Source organism: Morone saxatilis, unplaced genomic scaffold (genome assembly GCF_004916995.1).
Source record: "Morone saxatilis isolate NCDOM2014 unplaced genomic scaffold, NCSU_SB_2.0 Contig4, whole genome shotgun sequence".
NCBI classification, from domain to species: Eukaryota; Metazoa; Chordata; class Actinopteri; family Moronidae; genus Morone; species Morone saxatilis.
This window is the reverse complement of record NW_023339984.1, coordinates 14,452,667-14,467,669: the sequence shown is the minus strand read 5'-3', so window position 1 is coordinate 14,467,669 and position 15,003 is coordinate 14,452,667. Positions and strand designations below refer to the sequence as shown.

The following is a 15,003-nucleotide window of genomic DNA, read 5'->3' as shown; positions in this document are numbered from 1 at the left end:
TCTTCCCCTTCTTTTCTCTGACTTCTACTCCCCCAGTTGCATCTCGCTTCCTGTCTCTCTCCACCTTCATCCTCCCCTCCACTTTTTGTTTTGCCAGAACTCTACTGTCGTCGCCTCTCCATTCTTCTATCAAAATGTTAAAAACAACCCTTTTATTTCACCAGCGTACACTAAAAAGGCAAAGAAACAACCAACCAAACACCACCCAACACACTTACATCACACATCACCAACAACACCAGGGAGCAGGCTAACAGATTTCGCACATTAACAATACACATATATTACACACCATCTCTTTCTGACTGAGCAGGAAGCTATGTGTTTCATTTCGACAATTGTGTGTGCTGTGTGTGTGTGCTACATGTGCGCAAACGAATGCCGTGTGTGTGTGGTGTGTGTGAGGATTATGCTCGCATCAAGACCAGATTTGCGTCCGTATGCTCCAAGGCATCACACCTCTCACCCCGGCACCGGCGGCCAGCAGATTATGTGTCCTCAACTGCAAAACTCGCAGGGCAAGGAGCCTAAAAACCTGGAAGATATTTCCAAAACACGATTAAAAAACCATTACAAACATGAGATGTGGCCTAAACTTGAAGAAAAGAAAACGCGTGTGTCTCTGTGGCGTCCGGAATAAGATGGAAAGTGTGCGTGTTGTGTCTGGCTTGTCTCTACGCATCTGTCCATCTAGAAAGTGCCCGAAAAAATTCCAATTAGCATTCTGTCTCGACCCGTGTGTTCTTTTTTTTTTTTTGCGCATAAATCGCTGGTGGTGTGTGTGTCCTAATTAAATAAAAAAACCGCAAAAACAGAGGTACATGAAGACAGGAAAATGTGGTCGGCATGGTGGCAAGGTCCACCCACCAGCCCTTGTTCCTGACCTCTTCTGTGTGTCGTGGTGTGTGTGTGTGTGTGGTCGGAAACGCGTGTTTATGGGCAATGACAGATGATGGCAAGGCCGTTTGCTGTTTCCAAAAAATGATTCGTCCCCTCGCTGTGTTTCCTTTGGCAAAGTTTCTTTTGCCGCAGTTTCTAATAAAAGCACCATTTCTTTGCTAAAAAATAAAAGTGGCGGAAAAGGACGGAAGGGGTGAACAACATAAATACAAGATATGCTCACACACACACACACACACACACACACACACACAAAGCCTGGTTTTATTGTCTGTTAGATTAACAGAGGAGAAAATATCCAGGTAAAAGAGTGATAAATTCTACTTTTCATTATTTATGTGCGCCCTGTGATTGTGATTGTTCGTGTGTGCGTGAGTCCTTACATTTCCAAGCTGAAGGTTGATTCGAAAGTCGGGCTGTTGCCATAGCAACCCTGCATGCCTTTGCATTACCAAGTTTAAATGTCAGGAAGCAAAAAAAGATAAAATGTGTGTAATTAACAACTCTAGACCTGGGTCAGCAGTTATTCGCAAACGATACTCTGTTTTAGCCACCTCCGAGGAGGCAGGTGGGGTTTGCAGCATCAGGGCGATCCAGGTGGCGTCTACCTGTTTGTGAAGCATGGAATAGTACATGAAACACACTCACAAATGTGTTTCTGTGCTGCTTTTATAGGTTTTGGATGTCTTGTGTGTTAAACTCCGCCCATGTAATGGCGCAAGGTGTTTAAAAACAAATGCTAAAAATGATTTCTAGACTATAAAACCCCAAAGAAAAAAAGTTTTTTAACTGTAGAGATGTCTACAGGGGGGAACCCAGTGTGCATTTCTATTTATAAACCAACACACAAACGTAGCTAGGAGGCTGTGAAGAGTTAAAACCATGCCAAATGTGACAGATACAGATGACTGCACCCACCGTCTCTTCCTCTCCTCCTCCTTTTCATTCCCTTTCCGTCCTCATCCATGTTTCTCTCTAATTTGTCTGCCATCTCCTTCCAGAGCCCTCATTTAATTTCTGCCTCGCTGTTTCACTCCCCGTGCACCCTGTCACCTTGCCTCTTCTCCTTTTTCCCACCACCCCCCCAGCTCTTTCTTAGTCTGCCATCTGGTGGAGGAAACGAGTAACTGCGGCATTTTAAAAAAAATCACAGCTGGTGACATTGGTGGCGAGCTTCATTTGGCATTCCGACGATGTCCGTCCGGGGGACGGCGTGGCCTCGTGATTGCAAAAACAGGGGCGTATTTGAAAGGTCAGGTGGGTTCAGTGTCTGCAACAGCCAGCGTGCGTCTGTTTTAATTAGTTCTGGCAACGACGCACCTGAAAGTGTCAGTGCCTCTCTGCCGTTTCCAGTAACTCATGAATAAACAGCTGCTGTCCATTATTGAGCGAATACTCCAGCTTTACACTGCAGACAGTCTTCATTTATTCTATCCAAAAAACATTAAATAAAAGACTAAAAGCAAAAAAGAAATATTATCAAAGTGTTTGTGATACTTCTGAATAATTACAGTATGAGCCCACTTGGTAGCAACTAGTGTTAGTGTTAGTAACTAGTGTTTCCTGCTCTGTGACACTGTATGATAAGTACTATTGTTTCACAAACAAAGCCCTTTTAGTTCCTGTTACAAAAGAGGATGTTGGCAGCTGTGTCACTTCCAGTAACTCATGAATAAACAGTTAAAATTAGTTGACTTTTATTTTGAAAAGCAAGATTTACAGTTAGTTTTTGTTTGTTACACTTTTTTTTTCATAACAATTTTCAAGATTCTACAAAAACAACAAAATGCTATTGTACGAGTTATTGTACAATATTGTATTGGACGTTGATATAAGTGGGTGAGAGGACAATAAAAGACAATCCAGGAAGTCTAAGAGTAATACTTCACATTCTTTAGATTTTTAAGGCTGATGAAATGCCGTAACGCTGCAGAGAGCGGTGAGATGAGATTTTACAACTCTGTTATCACACAGATAATCATTTGATCCTCCGTCTCGATGATCCCAATGTAAACAGTAGGCTGTGTTCATGTGACACATAACTCCCCCAGGAATGTTTGCTTGCACATTGCTTTATTGCCATTGTACTGCTTGAGGATGTTGCAGAACTAGGTTCAACTTTACAGCATTTTATAAGTGTTGTTTTTTTGCCAGAGCTCTCTGGTGTCAATTAGGTTCTCTCATTGAAATGAATGAGGAGACGGCACTTTTTGACACGGTGGTAATGTTGGTCTGAACATGGTAAATGAGCCTATTACAGTGTTACTGTTTTAACTAAAATGTAGACTACATCCCCCTTAACAGGCTAATTATATTTTTGAAGTCGACGCCAATATTTGAGAGTTTTAAAATCCAATAATTATAAGGATCCCTTAAATTAGTTCCTTTAAAGAATTAGCACCACAATATGTAACCGGCAGGACCGTTCCTTTCATATAGTTTCAAACATTACAAACTATGATTCTAAATCAGCTTGGACATATTTTTTGTCATTTCTTAGCTGCAGTTTCTTGTCATCACTGCTATGTGCAATAAGCTAAAATGCTAATATGCCAAAGGTATTTCTTTACTTTCCAAGGTGTGTGGAACACTATAAAGAAGAAAAACTTACTTGTTTCCTGTTATCTAAACCCAAAGCATCCAGCAGACATACAACACACACACAAAAGTCAGTGAATAACTGAATAATATTCTAAGTTTCAACACAGCACAATGTCCCTAATCCATTGGGAATAAGGAGGAGCGACCGCATCTCTCCATCTGACTATTATAGCTGGTCTAGCCAGTAAGGAGGTGAAGGACAGCAGACCTTGTTTGGTTTTGGGTAAAATCTGTGTGTTGCATGCAAAATATAGAAGAGAATGTTTCCACCTCTTCTTCTGCTCTGGATTTCTACAGTATTACTTTGACCAAAATTGAACTAAAATTGGTTTTATTTTCCATCAGCAATTCACTCAAAATCTTTTTAGCTTCCTTTGCTATAGAAAAAAACAATTATGAACCCCAGTGGCACCTAATTATGGTCTGAAACACAGCCTCACTCATGTTTACACTAATATTTCGAGCTTTGTCTGGTGCGAACATGCTGACAAACTGTGTATGCTCTCCAGTGAAGCACCATGTTTCTGTTTGTCCTTTTTCCTATTGGGGGGTGAAATACCGCAGCACAAATGGACTAGACAGAGATAACATGCCTGTTATCAGAGTCATTTCACATGAATAATTCTGCTACATGACTCATTAAAGTCAGTAATGAAGCTCTTTGACCTGATTCTGGAATTGATTTAACTACGAGTGATTTGGATGCAGAGAAAGATGGCCGTGGGAGGAGGGGAAAAAAAGTTTTTGGAAAGGAAAACCGAAAAAAAAAGAAAGGACTTAAGGGAATTGAGGGGGAGAGACAGACGGACGGAGCGAGAGACATAAAGACAGACAGACAGAGAGGAAGAGAGAGAGAGCTTGTGTCAGTGAGTGAGTCTGCAGGGAACAGCATGTTTCTGCTCATTAAAGACAGAATGATATGCCGACTGGCAGAAAACATACACACACACACACAAACACACACACCCGCTGTAATTTGCCTTGGCAGATGAGACACTGATCTGACACTGAAAGCAGTCTGATGACGATGCGTAGGCAGCAGACGTGAACACACACACACACACACACACACAACACCACACACACACACACAGAGAGAGTCCGGACAGCTCATGCAGGCTGGCAGGACATGAGTTTGTGTGATCACAATGACGTTTCCAGCTCTCTTAAGCAGAGTGGGGTGCCATTAACCTCCCCGTCAATCTGACATGATGTGACTGTGTGTGTGTTCGTTCTTATAGGCGTGAGTGTGTTTTTAAAACATATTTCTTGACCTAAATCAGCGCTCAAGCAGGAGCAGCCATTAACCTGTGTCTGAGTGTGTGTGTGTTTGCTCTCATTACCAATCAGACAGGTTCTTCCAGTTCTATTTATAGCCTCAAGGAAACGGCTTGTTCCTACATGAACACACAGACACACACACCTCTCTCAGGTGTGTGTCATGTAAGATAGGGAAGTGGCTTATTTGCACCATATCTCTCCACACACACACACACACACATACAGAGGAGGCGTGTCCTACAGCACACCTGAGGGGGTGTGGCTACCTGAGTAGGGAAGTCTGAGAGGGAGGAAGTAGGATTGTATTGTTTGAGGAGCTGCTGGTGTGAGAGTTACTGCTGAGGTGGTGTGTGTGAGAGAGCACTATATAGAGAGAGTTAAAGGTGAAGGTGTAGAAATAGCAAAAAAATGTAGAGGAAGGCTCTTTTTTTTTTAAGAAGAGGAAGAAGAAAAAGATGGGTAGAGAACGATCCAAATAGGCAAACGAGTAAAAGTTGAGAGAGTAACTTCCTCTCCACCTTTATACCTGTGAGAGTCATTGCGCCGTTCACTTCCCTTGGACCACATTGGTATTGCTAAGCTAGCACGGACTGGGAGGTCATCAATGCTGGGGTTGTGTAAGCGCAGCGGGTGCTGCATGGCACCCCTGTTTTTCCGCTGCGAGGGAGGAGGGCAGGGGGACGACGACCAGCTCAGCCACGACGACCAGCTGGAGTCCAGTCACATCGAGAAATTACAGAGGAGTCGCCTGGTGGAAGAGGTCAGTGTGTGAGAGATAATGATGATGAAGAAAATTAGAGGTAGGGTGGATGATAGGTGTTGACTTTAACCATGTTTTAAAGGTTATGTCACTCGCATTCACACTGCAGGCAGCTTGGTTGATTCTGGTTTTGTTCTGACAGGCCACAGGAAGCTCCTGCTGTGGCTGTGTAGTGGTTTTGTGTTAGTTCAAAGTCACTTTTGGAAGTTTGCAAATTCTGTATTCACACTGTGTCTCCCATTTGCCGCTGGAGAAGGATGAAATCGTGTTTGACAAGACATCAGTCTGTCAATATTTGTGCCAATTTATATGCTAAATAATGATGGCTGGGGCTGAGGAGGTGATCACAGGGGGGTTGGTGGTTTTATCCCCAGCTCCTCCTTTCCCCGCGTTGAAGTGTCCTTGGCCAAAAATGATCTGCTCCCGATGGTCAGGCCGAGCACCCACATGGTGGCTCGCTGTCATCGATATTTGTGTGTGTGTATAAGAGTGACAAATTGTAAAGCGCTTTGGATGAAAGTGCTACATAAATGCAGCCGTTTATTGCTTTTCACTGTCACCTTTCAAGTCTTAAAGGAAAATACTGTCAGTGTTTTATATTTATTTAACAGAAATTCTACAAAAAGACCAAAACCAATTCTGTGTTAGTCCATCTCTCAATACATTCTGAGTTTCTTGTATCTATAACACTCCCCAGCCCATTTGTTCCTACTAAAGACATACATTTTCCAAGATTTGCTCACAAATACATACTTTCATACAGCTGGCACTGTAGTTTTTAGGACAATAAGGGAGCATATGCTCAGAAGAATAAGATATATCAAGCTTTGGCTACACAAACAATACTTGTTATTAGGATCAATAGTTTTGTTTTGGTCTTTTGTTAAAAAAAATAGAAAATATTAAATATTATTCTCCCTTATCCTTGAGGCGATTGAAGACATTAAATCACTCTGTTAATATAGGCTAGATGACTAATCAGTTTATTGATTCAATTCATAGATAATGCTTATAATTGGTCTTGTCAGCCTTAATTTTATGAGCAATGAGTCGCTTCCTGTTTCTCAAATAAAACAATAAATGTTTATACAAACACATAATGTCTTTGGATAGAGGGATAGAGAGGCTGTCGATGTTTATTATTCCTGTGGTGTTTTGATTGAAAGAGGTAGAGAAGTGGTTTTTCTCAGCCAACACACTTGATAAATGTGCATGTTGGTCTCCAGGTCACTCAGCTCTGTGGGAAATAAATAGAAGTCCAGTGATTTGTTGACTGTTTACAGTGCGAACGCTGAAGGTCAATCAGGATTGCACGTGAATTGGCACGATAGGGGTTTGTGTGTTTGTGTTTGTGTGTGTGTGTGTGTGTGTGTGTGCACTCGGCTGTTAAATGTAGCTGACTCAAAAAGCGAGAAAGAAAGGGTTGAATCCGTCAGATTTGTGTGTGGGTGCACTTCAGGGCTCCATTCGACTGTGTGTGCATTTTGCAGATGAGTAAGTAATGTGTGCATATCCACTTCACGGCTCTTCCGCGTCTGTGTGTTTGTGTGTGCACACATCAGGTCTGCTGCGGCTGATTGTTGTGATCTAATTAGTCCTGCTCTAATGAATACACTGATCTGTCTGACAACATCTCTCAGCTGGAGAGGAGAGGAGAGGAAAAACACTATCAAGAGTGTGACAACATTTTGACCGCGAGCGAGTGCATAACCTGACCTCTGCGTACAGACTAAATGGTGCATTTATGCAAGCATATATGTACAGTACATGTGTGTTGTTGTTTTTTTGCTCTCCGGGGTACAAAAAAAGCCAATCAGGAAGAAGCCGGACATTTTATTAACTGTTATTCAATCAGGCGACTTGTCATTATTAGGTAGAGAAATGCCCTAGAGGAGGTGTTTTGAGAAGGTCACACATGTTGTAACCATGCATACGTGTGCATAATAACGTGAGGCAGTCTATTTTATTCTATATCACCAGTCTCCATAGTAACCCTGAGTATGCGGTTAAACTTTGCACCCAGATTGCAAAGTTGTTGTTTTTTTGTGCAAATTTCACCCTAAATAGGTTAAAACATCATTGTCATACTCCAATGCAGATTCAAGTGTTCACCAGAATCAAACCTGCGTGGTTGCTCTTACAAAACTGCCCAAATGTGTCACCATAACAGTGACTACGCCCGTCCATAATCCCACTTGCAACACACGTAATATAAACGTCTGCTTCTCTAAACTCCCAGTGTTAATTCTTGCCAGTTGCACTCTCGGTGGTGCAGATAACACATGCACCTTTTTTGTGCAACTTCACCACGATGAAGTTGCAAAAATCATGAAATGTGAAATGTGAAATGATGATGAAATGTGACCAAAATCAATACGTGGTGGGTTTGATCCTGTGAACGTCACATGTATGAATACTTCAATTGTGGTATTTTACAAGCCTTGTGGGTTACTTTCCTTATGATATTCAATATATACCAGTTTATTAGTTCCATCTAGGTAACAGCCCTGCTCTGAATCCTCCCTTAATGCGGGTTATAATGTTACGTTTTTTGTTTTAAAGAGGTGTTGATTCAACTTTCTGGTAAATTCTGAGGCTGTAGTGTGTGGTGCGGTTGGAATAATAAATAAAACATAAACACATATTTTTTATTTGCTGGAGAACTTGAGTTTTACTGTATTGTTGTGGTTCAACAGCATTTTATCAAATGTTAATGCTTTTAGCTTTAGCTTTCACTTGCTTTACAGTAAATCAACGTGTTAAAGCTGAAACTCGATGATTCAAACGTTTATTTTAAACTCAAATACTCGAAACATCTCACATATTTTCTGTTTAGCTAAACGGCTCACAGTAAAGTAAGCCAGCCTAGCCAGATGTTAGCCACTCGGCGGCCCGCTTTAAATGCGGACGCCAGCCTCTTTCAGTTTGACACCGAGATTGCAACTTCCTGGCTCTAACTTACAGTACGTCCTTCAGCTATATCAGCGGTTGCTATGTCATTAGCCGCTTTTGTCAAACAAACACTCTGATTAGCTTCTTGACTGACAGCTCCTGTTGGTGTTGCTGTGGCAACCGCGGGTAAGCCCGATTGGTTACACCTCGCCGTTATCTCCGACGTGTCAGGTGGTTTGGTCAGAAGAGACCTTTACACCTTCTTGTTCTGTGTGTTTTCTCCTTCAACTTCAAGGCATTGCCTGTTCTTTTGTTTTCTCCTCTTTCATGCCGTCCCTGCAGGATCCGTTTGTTGTAATTCCTGCATTGTATCTTCTTCTCGTTCTCGTTCTTCGCCTCTCACTAATGATCCATACCATTGGGGCAATCTATCATGGTTTCCACCATCAGCCCTTCCCTTCTTCTTCTTCCACCTCTCTTTCTTTTCCTCTCTCTTTTTCTCTGCAACTGTGTGACAATATGAGATTTGCTCTCCCTCGGGGCATAAAAGCACATTCATTCTAGGGAAAAGAAACATGCACTGTGACAGCACAAGAAGCTGTATGTGCCATTACACGGCGAGATATCTCATGGACCCACATGTACACAAACACACAGACACACAGATGCAGTTGAGAAATGAGATAGTGATGGAACGATGAATTAGATTTATCAGTGCTTCAGCCTTGTATTACTCCCTCTGTGCAGACCGCCAGGGCCATTGCTGCAAAGAAAGATGGCCAGAGAAAGTGACGGAGTTACTATAGGATGAAGAGGAAAAGCCAGGAAGATGAACGACTGACACTGAGATAGAAAGAGAGATGGGGAAGGAGGGAAACAAACATGTTAACAGAAATAATGCAGCCTAAAGAGAAACAGATAACAAGAGAGAGGAAGATGTAAAGACCGATTACCAACCATACTTCCATCACTTTCCCTCCAGTGTTATCGAGCAACTGTACTAGCTAGCAGCTAACAAGCAATGGGGCTGTTTTTTGATAGTCAATACGATACCAGCTTGATACCGAAACACTTTATGAATTATGATTTGTGTAATTTAACATTAGCCTATCAACCCATCACTGTTTAGTAATACAATACTTTCTTATGTTAAAAGCTTCATGACTGAGTGGAAATATCTCATTAGCCAGTTGTTATTACTTCGCACTTTTTGATCCTCTATAAAAACGTTTAAGGTTCGATGTCCATAGGTAGCAACTGTAAGCTAATGCTCACACGCTGTGATGCTCTCGTACATTTATCTTGATAATATAAAAGGTGTAGTGTATAAAGCCAGACCGATATGGGGCCGATAATAATTTTAGAGGGGAAAAATGCATTGATTAGCCAATATATTTTACTCAAAAAGGTGCTTTCTTAGTAACTATAGTAAGTAACTTGATTAAACAATAATGTTAAATGTTCTTTAACATGTTAAATAATCTAACATATAGGCTACTTTGTCAACCGACTCTATAAGTGAACACTGACTAAATAAATCGTATATCGGATGATGCCAACGCCAATGCCGATACGATACCAGTATGTGCGATAGGCCAATATCGGCCAATGATATAGGATCTAGTCCTGTATTAATAAGACTATTTAGAATTAGGTCATCAAGTTGTTTCAGTAGATCTACTAATCTTTTCCAAGAGGCACCTTGGTTGTTTGTAACGTACTAAATTAGCATTGTGTTAAAATGATTAAAATGTGGAACATACATGTCCTTCTTGTATTAATTCCAACCCCAGTGATACATTGAATTGCATTGTTGACTTCAATGCAACAATAACTAGTAAACTGAGGCCCCCACTATGACATTTCTATGTTTTTTTGCTCTGTCACACACACTTTCAGTTTCTTAAATCTTAAATCTAAAACAAAAAAACCTTCCCTTCCCGCTCTCAGCTTGTGGTTTTGTTGGTAGTTGTCATGCAGGTGACAAACCTCCTGTCTGAACCTTGAATTATCCTTCAGGACGGATTTCCGGATCACGCACTGATTCAGAGACCCTGCCAAGTTCCTGGTGAGCCAACTGCTCTCAGTCGGCCTTGTCTTTAGAACTCTGGTAGATTACGCTAGAAAAACAACATACCTGTGTTATGGAAAGAGTCTTTTCTTATTGCCTGTCCTGTGTTTTCATTACAGTGCAATTTAACAGTTTGCTCCTGATTTAGAGATAACAAAAACAATATCCTCTCCGCCTCTCCTTTCCAATCTCCTTTTAGCACTTTCTCCTCATATCAGGTTGCAAAATTGTCAGCAAAAACCTTTCTGCTCCTTAACACAGATTTAGATGTTTAGGATATATGGTGGAAGTTATATTTGGAAACACTATTAAACTTAACAGTCTGAACATTAAAACCATATTGTAAGTCTCCTGTTCAAACTATTTCAACATCCTCGATACACATGCTCACACACAGATGAACTTTGCCCACATGTTGTAGTGGCAGTGCAGGTTGTGCAAGCTGTTTAATTACAGATGACGTAAAAGAACATTTGAATCTGGGTGACAATTAGATAAGGTTTTTTTTTTTTTTTTTTGCTGCTTACAGTATGCAGGAAATTGTCCTGATGGCTTTCGCAAAAGAGCAGTGTGATTAGTCTTTTCCGGTTGTAGCAAAGAATTGGCGATTAGGGTTGCAGCAGTATAAAACTGACGGTTATTATACCATATACATTTGTTATCCATGGTATTGAATTCTGGCATATTAGTGTTTATTAGAATAAAAAAGAATTCTAGCTAGCATGTTAGTGTTGTTAAAAGATATATTGAATTCTAGCGTATTTAGTGCTATAAAAATGAAATTATAAGTATATAGTGTTTGTTCAACTAACTAAAAAGCCCCTTACTGTTTTAATTCCTTTGTAACTGGGTCATTGTAAATGATAATGATAATTTACTGTATATTACTGTGATATTTTCTCTCAGATATACTGTAAAATCATACTGTGAGAACCTGAAAAACCCTATTTGGGACACATTTCAAGGTTTCACAGAAATGTATTGAAAATGTTTGCATTATTGTTGTCTCTTAAAATCAGTTTAAAGGTCATTCTAGCACAGATTGTTGTATTGTGTTTGACAAGAAAGTTCCTGTTGTATTTAACTATTGGATTTCGGCAGTCAACACATTTCCAGCTAATCAGATCCAGCTTTATCAAACCCCAGAGACAGTTGATGTCGGTTTCTGCCATGAAAGTATGCGAGCGGCACATGTGCACTCACCGATGCGCGGATATCACTGTGAGAAAGTCACAGGCTTGTCAATGGAGGCCGATCTAATGAGAGCTGCCGTGGTAACGCATGCAGGAATGTGGCTACGGCGGATGATAAACATGCAGGTATACGGAGAGAGCCATCAGTAACGTGATCAATGTCTGAGATTGCATCAGCATGTGTGAATGTGCCTTGCGCCGGCGTCTACCACCGGGCCCCGGGTATCCTCTTGTTCGAGAAATGAGGATCTCCATGGCGACCCCCGATGTCCTATCTCAAATTGATTACCCATGGTGCATTCTGTCCTCTCAGGGCACGCACTCATAAATAGAGAGTGAGAAAAAAACGAGCGCATGATAAGCAGAGGCACAGACGAGGGTGAAGTCAAACAACAGCCGCCACAATGGAATCAGTGGGGAGCTTCTGCTCTGTAAAATACATGGTATCAAATCAAATCATGGCCAATTTTCACGCAGACACGGATGGCTGCCCCTCCAACCTGCTGCATCACCTCATCACTGTTGCTCCTGTAATGAAAGTACAGGAGATTACCTCTCGTGTTTTTGCTGCATTAACTCTCCTATCGACACGCAGCCAAATGAGCTTCTTTTGTTTTCTTGTTTAAGCTCTTTCTGTCCCCCCCGTGACTTTCCTTATCATAAATTAGTAACATGCATTTCATGAAATCACTTGAGCATGTTTGAAAATGCACAAACACTGGTATCGTCCTGTAAGTAAATGTTTCTGTGAGTGTCTGCTATCTTGACAGATTCAGTCAACACCTCTCTGCTCTTCTGCAGCTCTCTCTCTGTTGTGTGTCTCACCCAAAAAAAAGCAAACAAGCCATCTTAGTGACACTATCCAAACTGATCTCCTTCTGTTTATGTGTGAACTCCAGGAAGAATAGCTGTCTCCTTACTTATTCAGAGGATCTGGATGCACTAACGTTTTTCCTTTCTCCTCTCCTCCCATCTCTCTTCCACTATGTCTTCTCTGTCCTTTTTTTTCTGACTCTGTCTCGCCACAGAAAAGTGTGAAGGAGGGAATCCTGTTAAAGCAGACCAGTTCTTTCCAGAGATGGAAGAGGAGGTACTTTAAACTCAGAGGGAGGACCCTCTACTATGCCAAAGACTGCAAGGTACAAGGATGTGTGAAACTGCCTGCAGCTGCTTTAAATGATCAAATTGTTTGTTGCAAGTGCAAATTCCCTGAGCTGTGAAACCAAAACCAACACGACATCATCGATATTTTTACTATAGATTGGTTTATGTTTCATTGAGAGGTGTCTGGGAATAGAAAAGATGTGATTTTACGTACATTACCTGGATACAGTACTCAAAAGATGAGCTAATGTTTGCATTGTTTGTCTTGCTGTCAGTCTCTGATTTTTGATGAAGTGGACCTATCAGACGCCAGTGTGGCCGAGACCAGCACGAAGAACATCAACAACAGCTTCACGGTGAGCAACAAGACTGGTGTCAAAATATCTCCACAGCTACTGGACGGATTTATGTTGCCCATAAGGATGAATCCTACAGATCCTCTAATGACAACCTAATGGTGGTGCCATTGGGTTGTCATTCGTGGTTTGGAGTGAAATGTCTCAATAACTGTTGGATGGATTGTCCTGAAATTTGGTCGATGGTCCTGTACACCTTCAGGAATAACTTCCCTGACGTCAAAATTATGATTTATCCAATACCTAAAAAACCTAATGACGTTCCTTAGCAAATGTTAGCGTACACGTTACACACACAATCACGTGTGTTGTCACTGTTAGCGTGCAGATGTTAGCATTTAGCTGAAATATCCATGGGGGCATTTTCAGACAGCCTGTTCCTGTGAACATGTACAAGCTTCACAGAGCTGCTAGCATGGCTGTGAAAAGCTGCTCAATCCCAATAATGTGATATGATGTTTAGAAATGATTAAATGAGGTATATAGATTTGGCTTCAGATGAAGTATTCTCACAGGTTTGAAGAAAAGAGTTCACTTCTAAGCTCAGACTTTCATTCTCTCTCAGGTGATCACTCCATTTCGCAAACTAATGTTATGTGCCGAGAGCAGGAAGGAAATGGAGGACTGGATCAGCGCTCTCAAATCCGTCCAAAAATGGGAAACCTATGAGGTTGTTTTTTGTTTTTTTTATCTTTGGCAGCCTCTTTCATATTCACAACATTGTTATTTATTCTGCTGGCTGACATCAGAATATTAGAAATGTGCCAAATTGATGATCCTTTGATAAAAGCTAGTCAGCATGAGCGTGTAATCTATTTTGATGAGCACAGGCTTCACACCTCACTCATTAATTCTTCCTCCATCTGTTCTTTTCTCAAAGTATCCATCTTTTCTACTTTCTTGGAGGAAAATCCGCTCATCCTTCTCTCTCTCTCTCTCTCTCTCTCTCTCTTTCTCTCTTCCACCATTCTATCCTTCATCCTCTCTGCTTTTCATTGGAGCTCATTGCCAGCAGATTGATGTCGCTCATAAAATCAGACCCATCTGCTTTTATAGGCTATAAAGAGAGCTGAGGACTGTAAGCTGCTATCATACCTGTGCTGAAAATCTGTCTCGCAATGTTGCTCACATTTAGGGTTTTAACTTATGTCACTGCCTTATACCTCGTTATTCCTAGTTCACGTGTTGCTCCTCTTTATTTCTATTTCTCTACATTTGTGAGGGATCAAACTGTGGATTGCATCTTCTCCAATCCTTATGTTGGATCCGACATTGTGATATTTTCAGTTTTATGAATACTTTCTGAAAGGATGGACAGTCTTGTGCTGCCATCTTTAAAGGCTTATGCTTATATTCCAACTGCCTTTACCTCTTTTGCCCTGGCCAGTCAGCTGTAGCATCGATATCATTGCCTCTATTCTTACATGTCTCAGTCCAGAGGCCACAAAGTTTAATATGTACTACTGATGCCATTATCTTATCCTTGTGTCTATGCTTCCTCTGGCTGTTTAGTTCAGCATAGAATGTAACAAGCCATCGTCCCAGCCTGCAATATCTCCCCTCCCCCCAGGCTAGTTATTTTTGATGTTGCGCTCCGATGATTTTTGTTTTGTCCTTCTGTGTTCCCGCCTCCGAAGTTTAACAAGGAGGGCTGATGTCCTCTCCTTCCGTGTTTCTCCTTCCCCAGGCCAGCCAATTCAACATGGAGCATTTCTCCGGGATGCACAACTGGTACGCCTGCTCGCACGCCAGGCCGACCTTCTGCAACGTCTGCAGAGAGGCTCTGCCAGGCGTCACCTCCCACGGCCTGTCCTGTGAAGGTACAAAGTACACACACACACACAC

At 41.5% G+C, this 15,003-nt stretch overlaps 1 protein-coding gene across 1 annotated transcript in view; it reads left to right on the top strand.

Moving 5' to 3' along the window:
* The window catches only part of si:dkey-172j4.3 (diacylglycerol kinase eta), a gene marked incomplete in the record, with an annotated part of 70,724 nt that overhangs the window by 30,253 nt on the left and 25,468 nt on the right, over positions 1 to 15,003 (top strand). Inside the window, 4 exon segments of the mRNA XM_035675609.1 lie at positions 12,727 to 12,837; positions 13,078 to 13,158; positions 13,724 to 13,828; positions 14,846 to 14,978. Of these exon segments, the coding sequence (XP_035531502.1) occupies positions 12,727 to 12,837; positions 13,078 to 13,158; positions 13,724 to 13,828; positions 14,846 to 14,978 (430 nt within the window).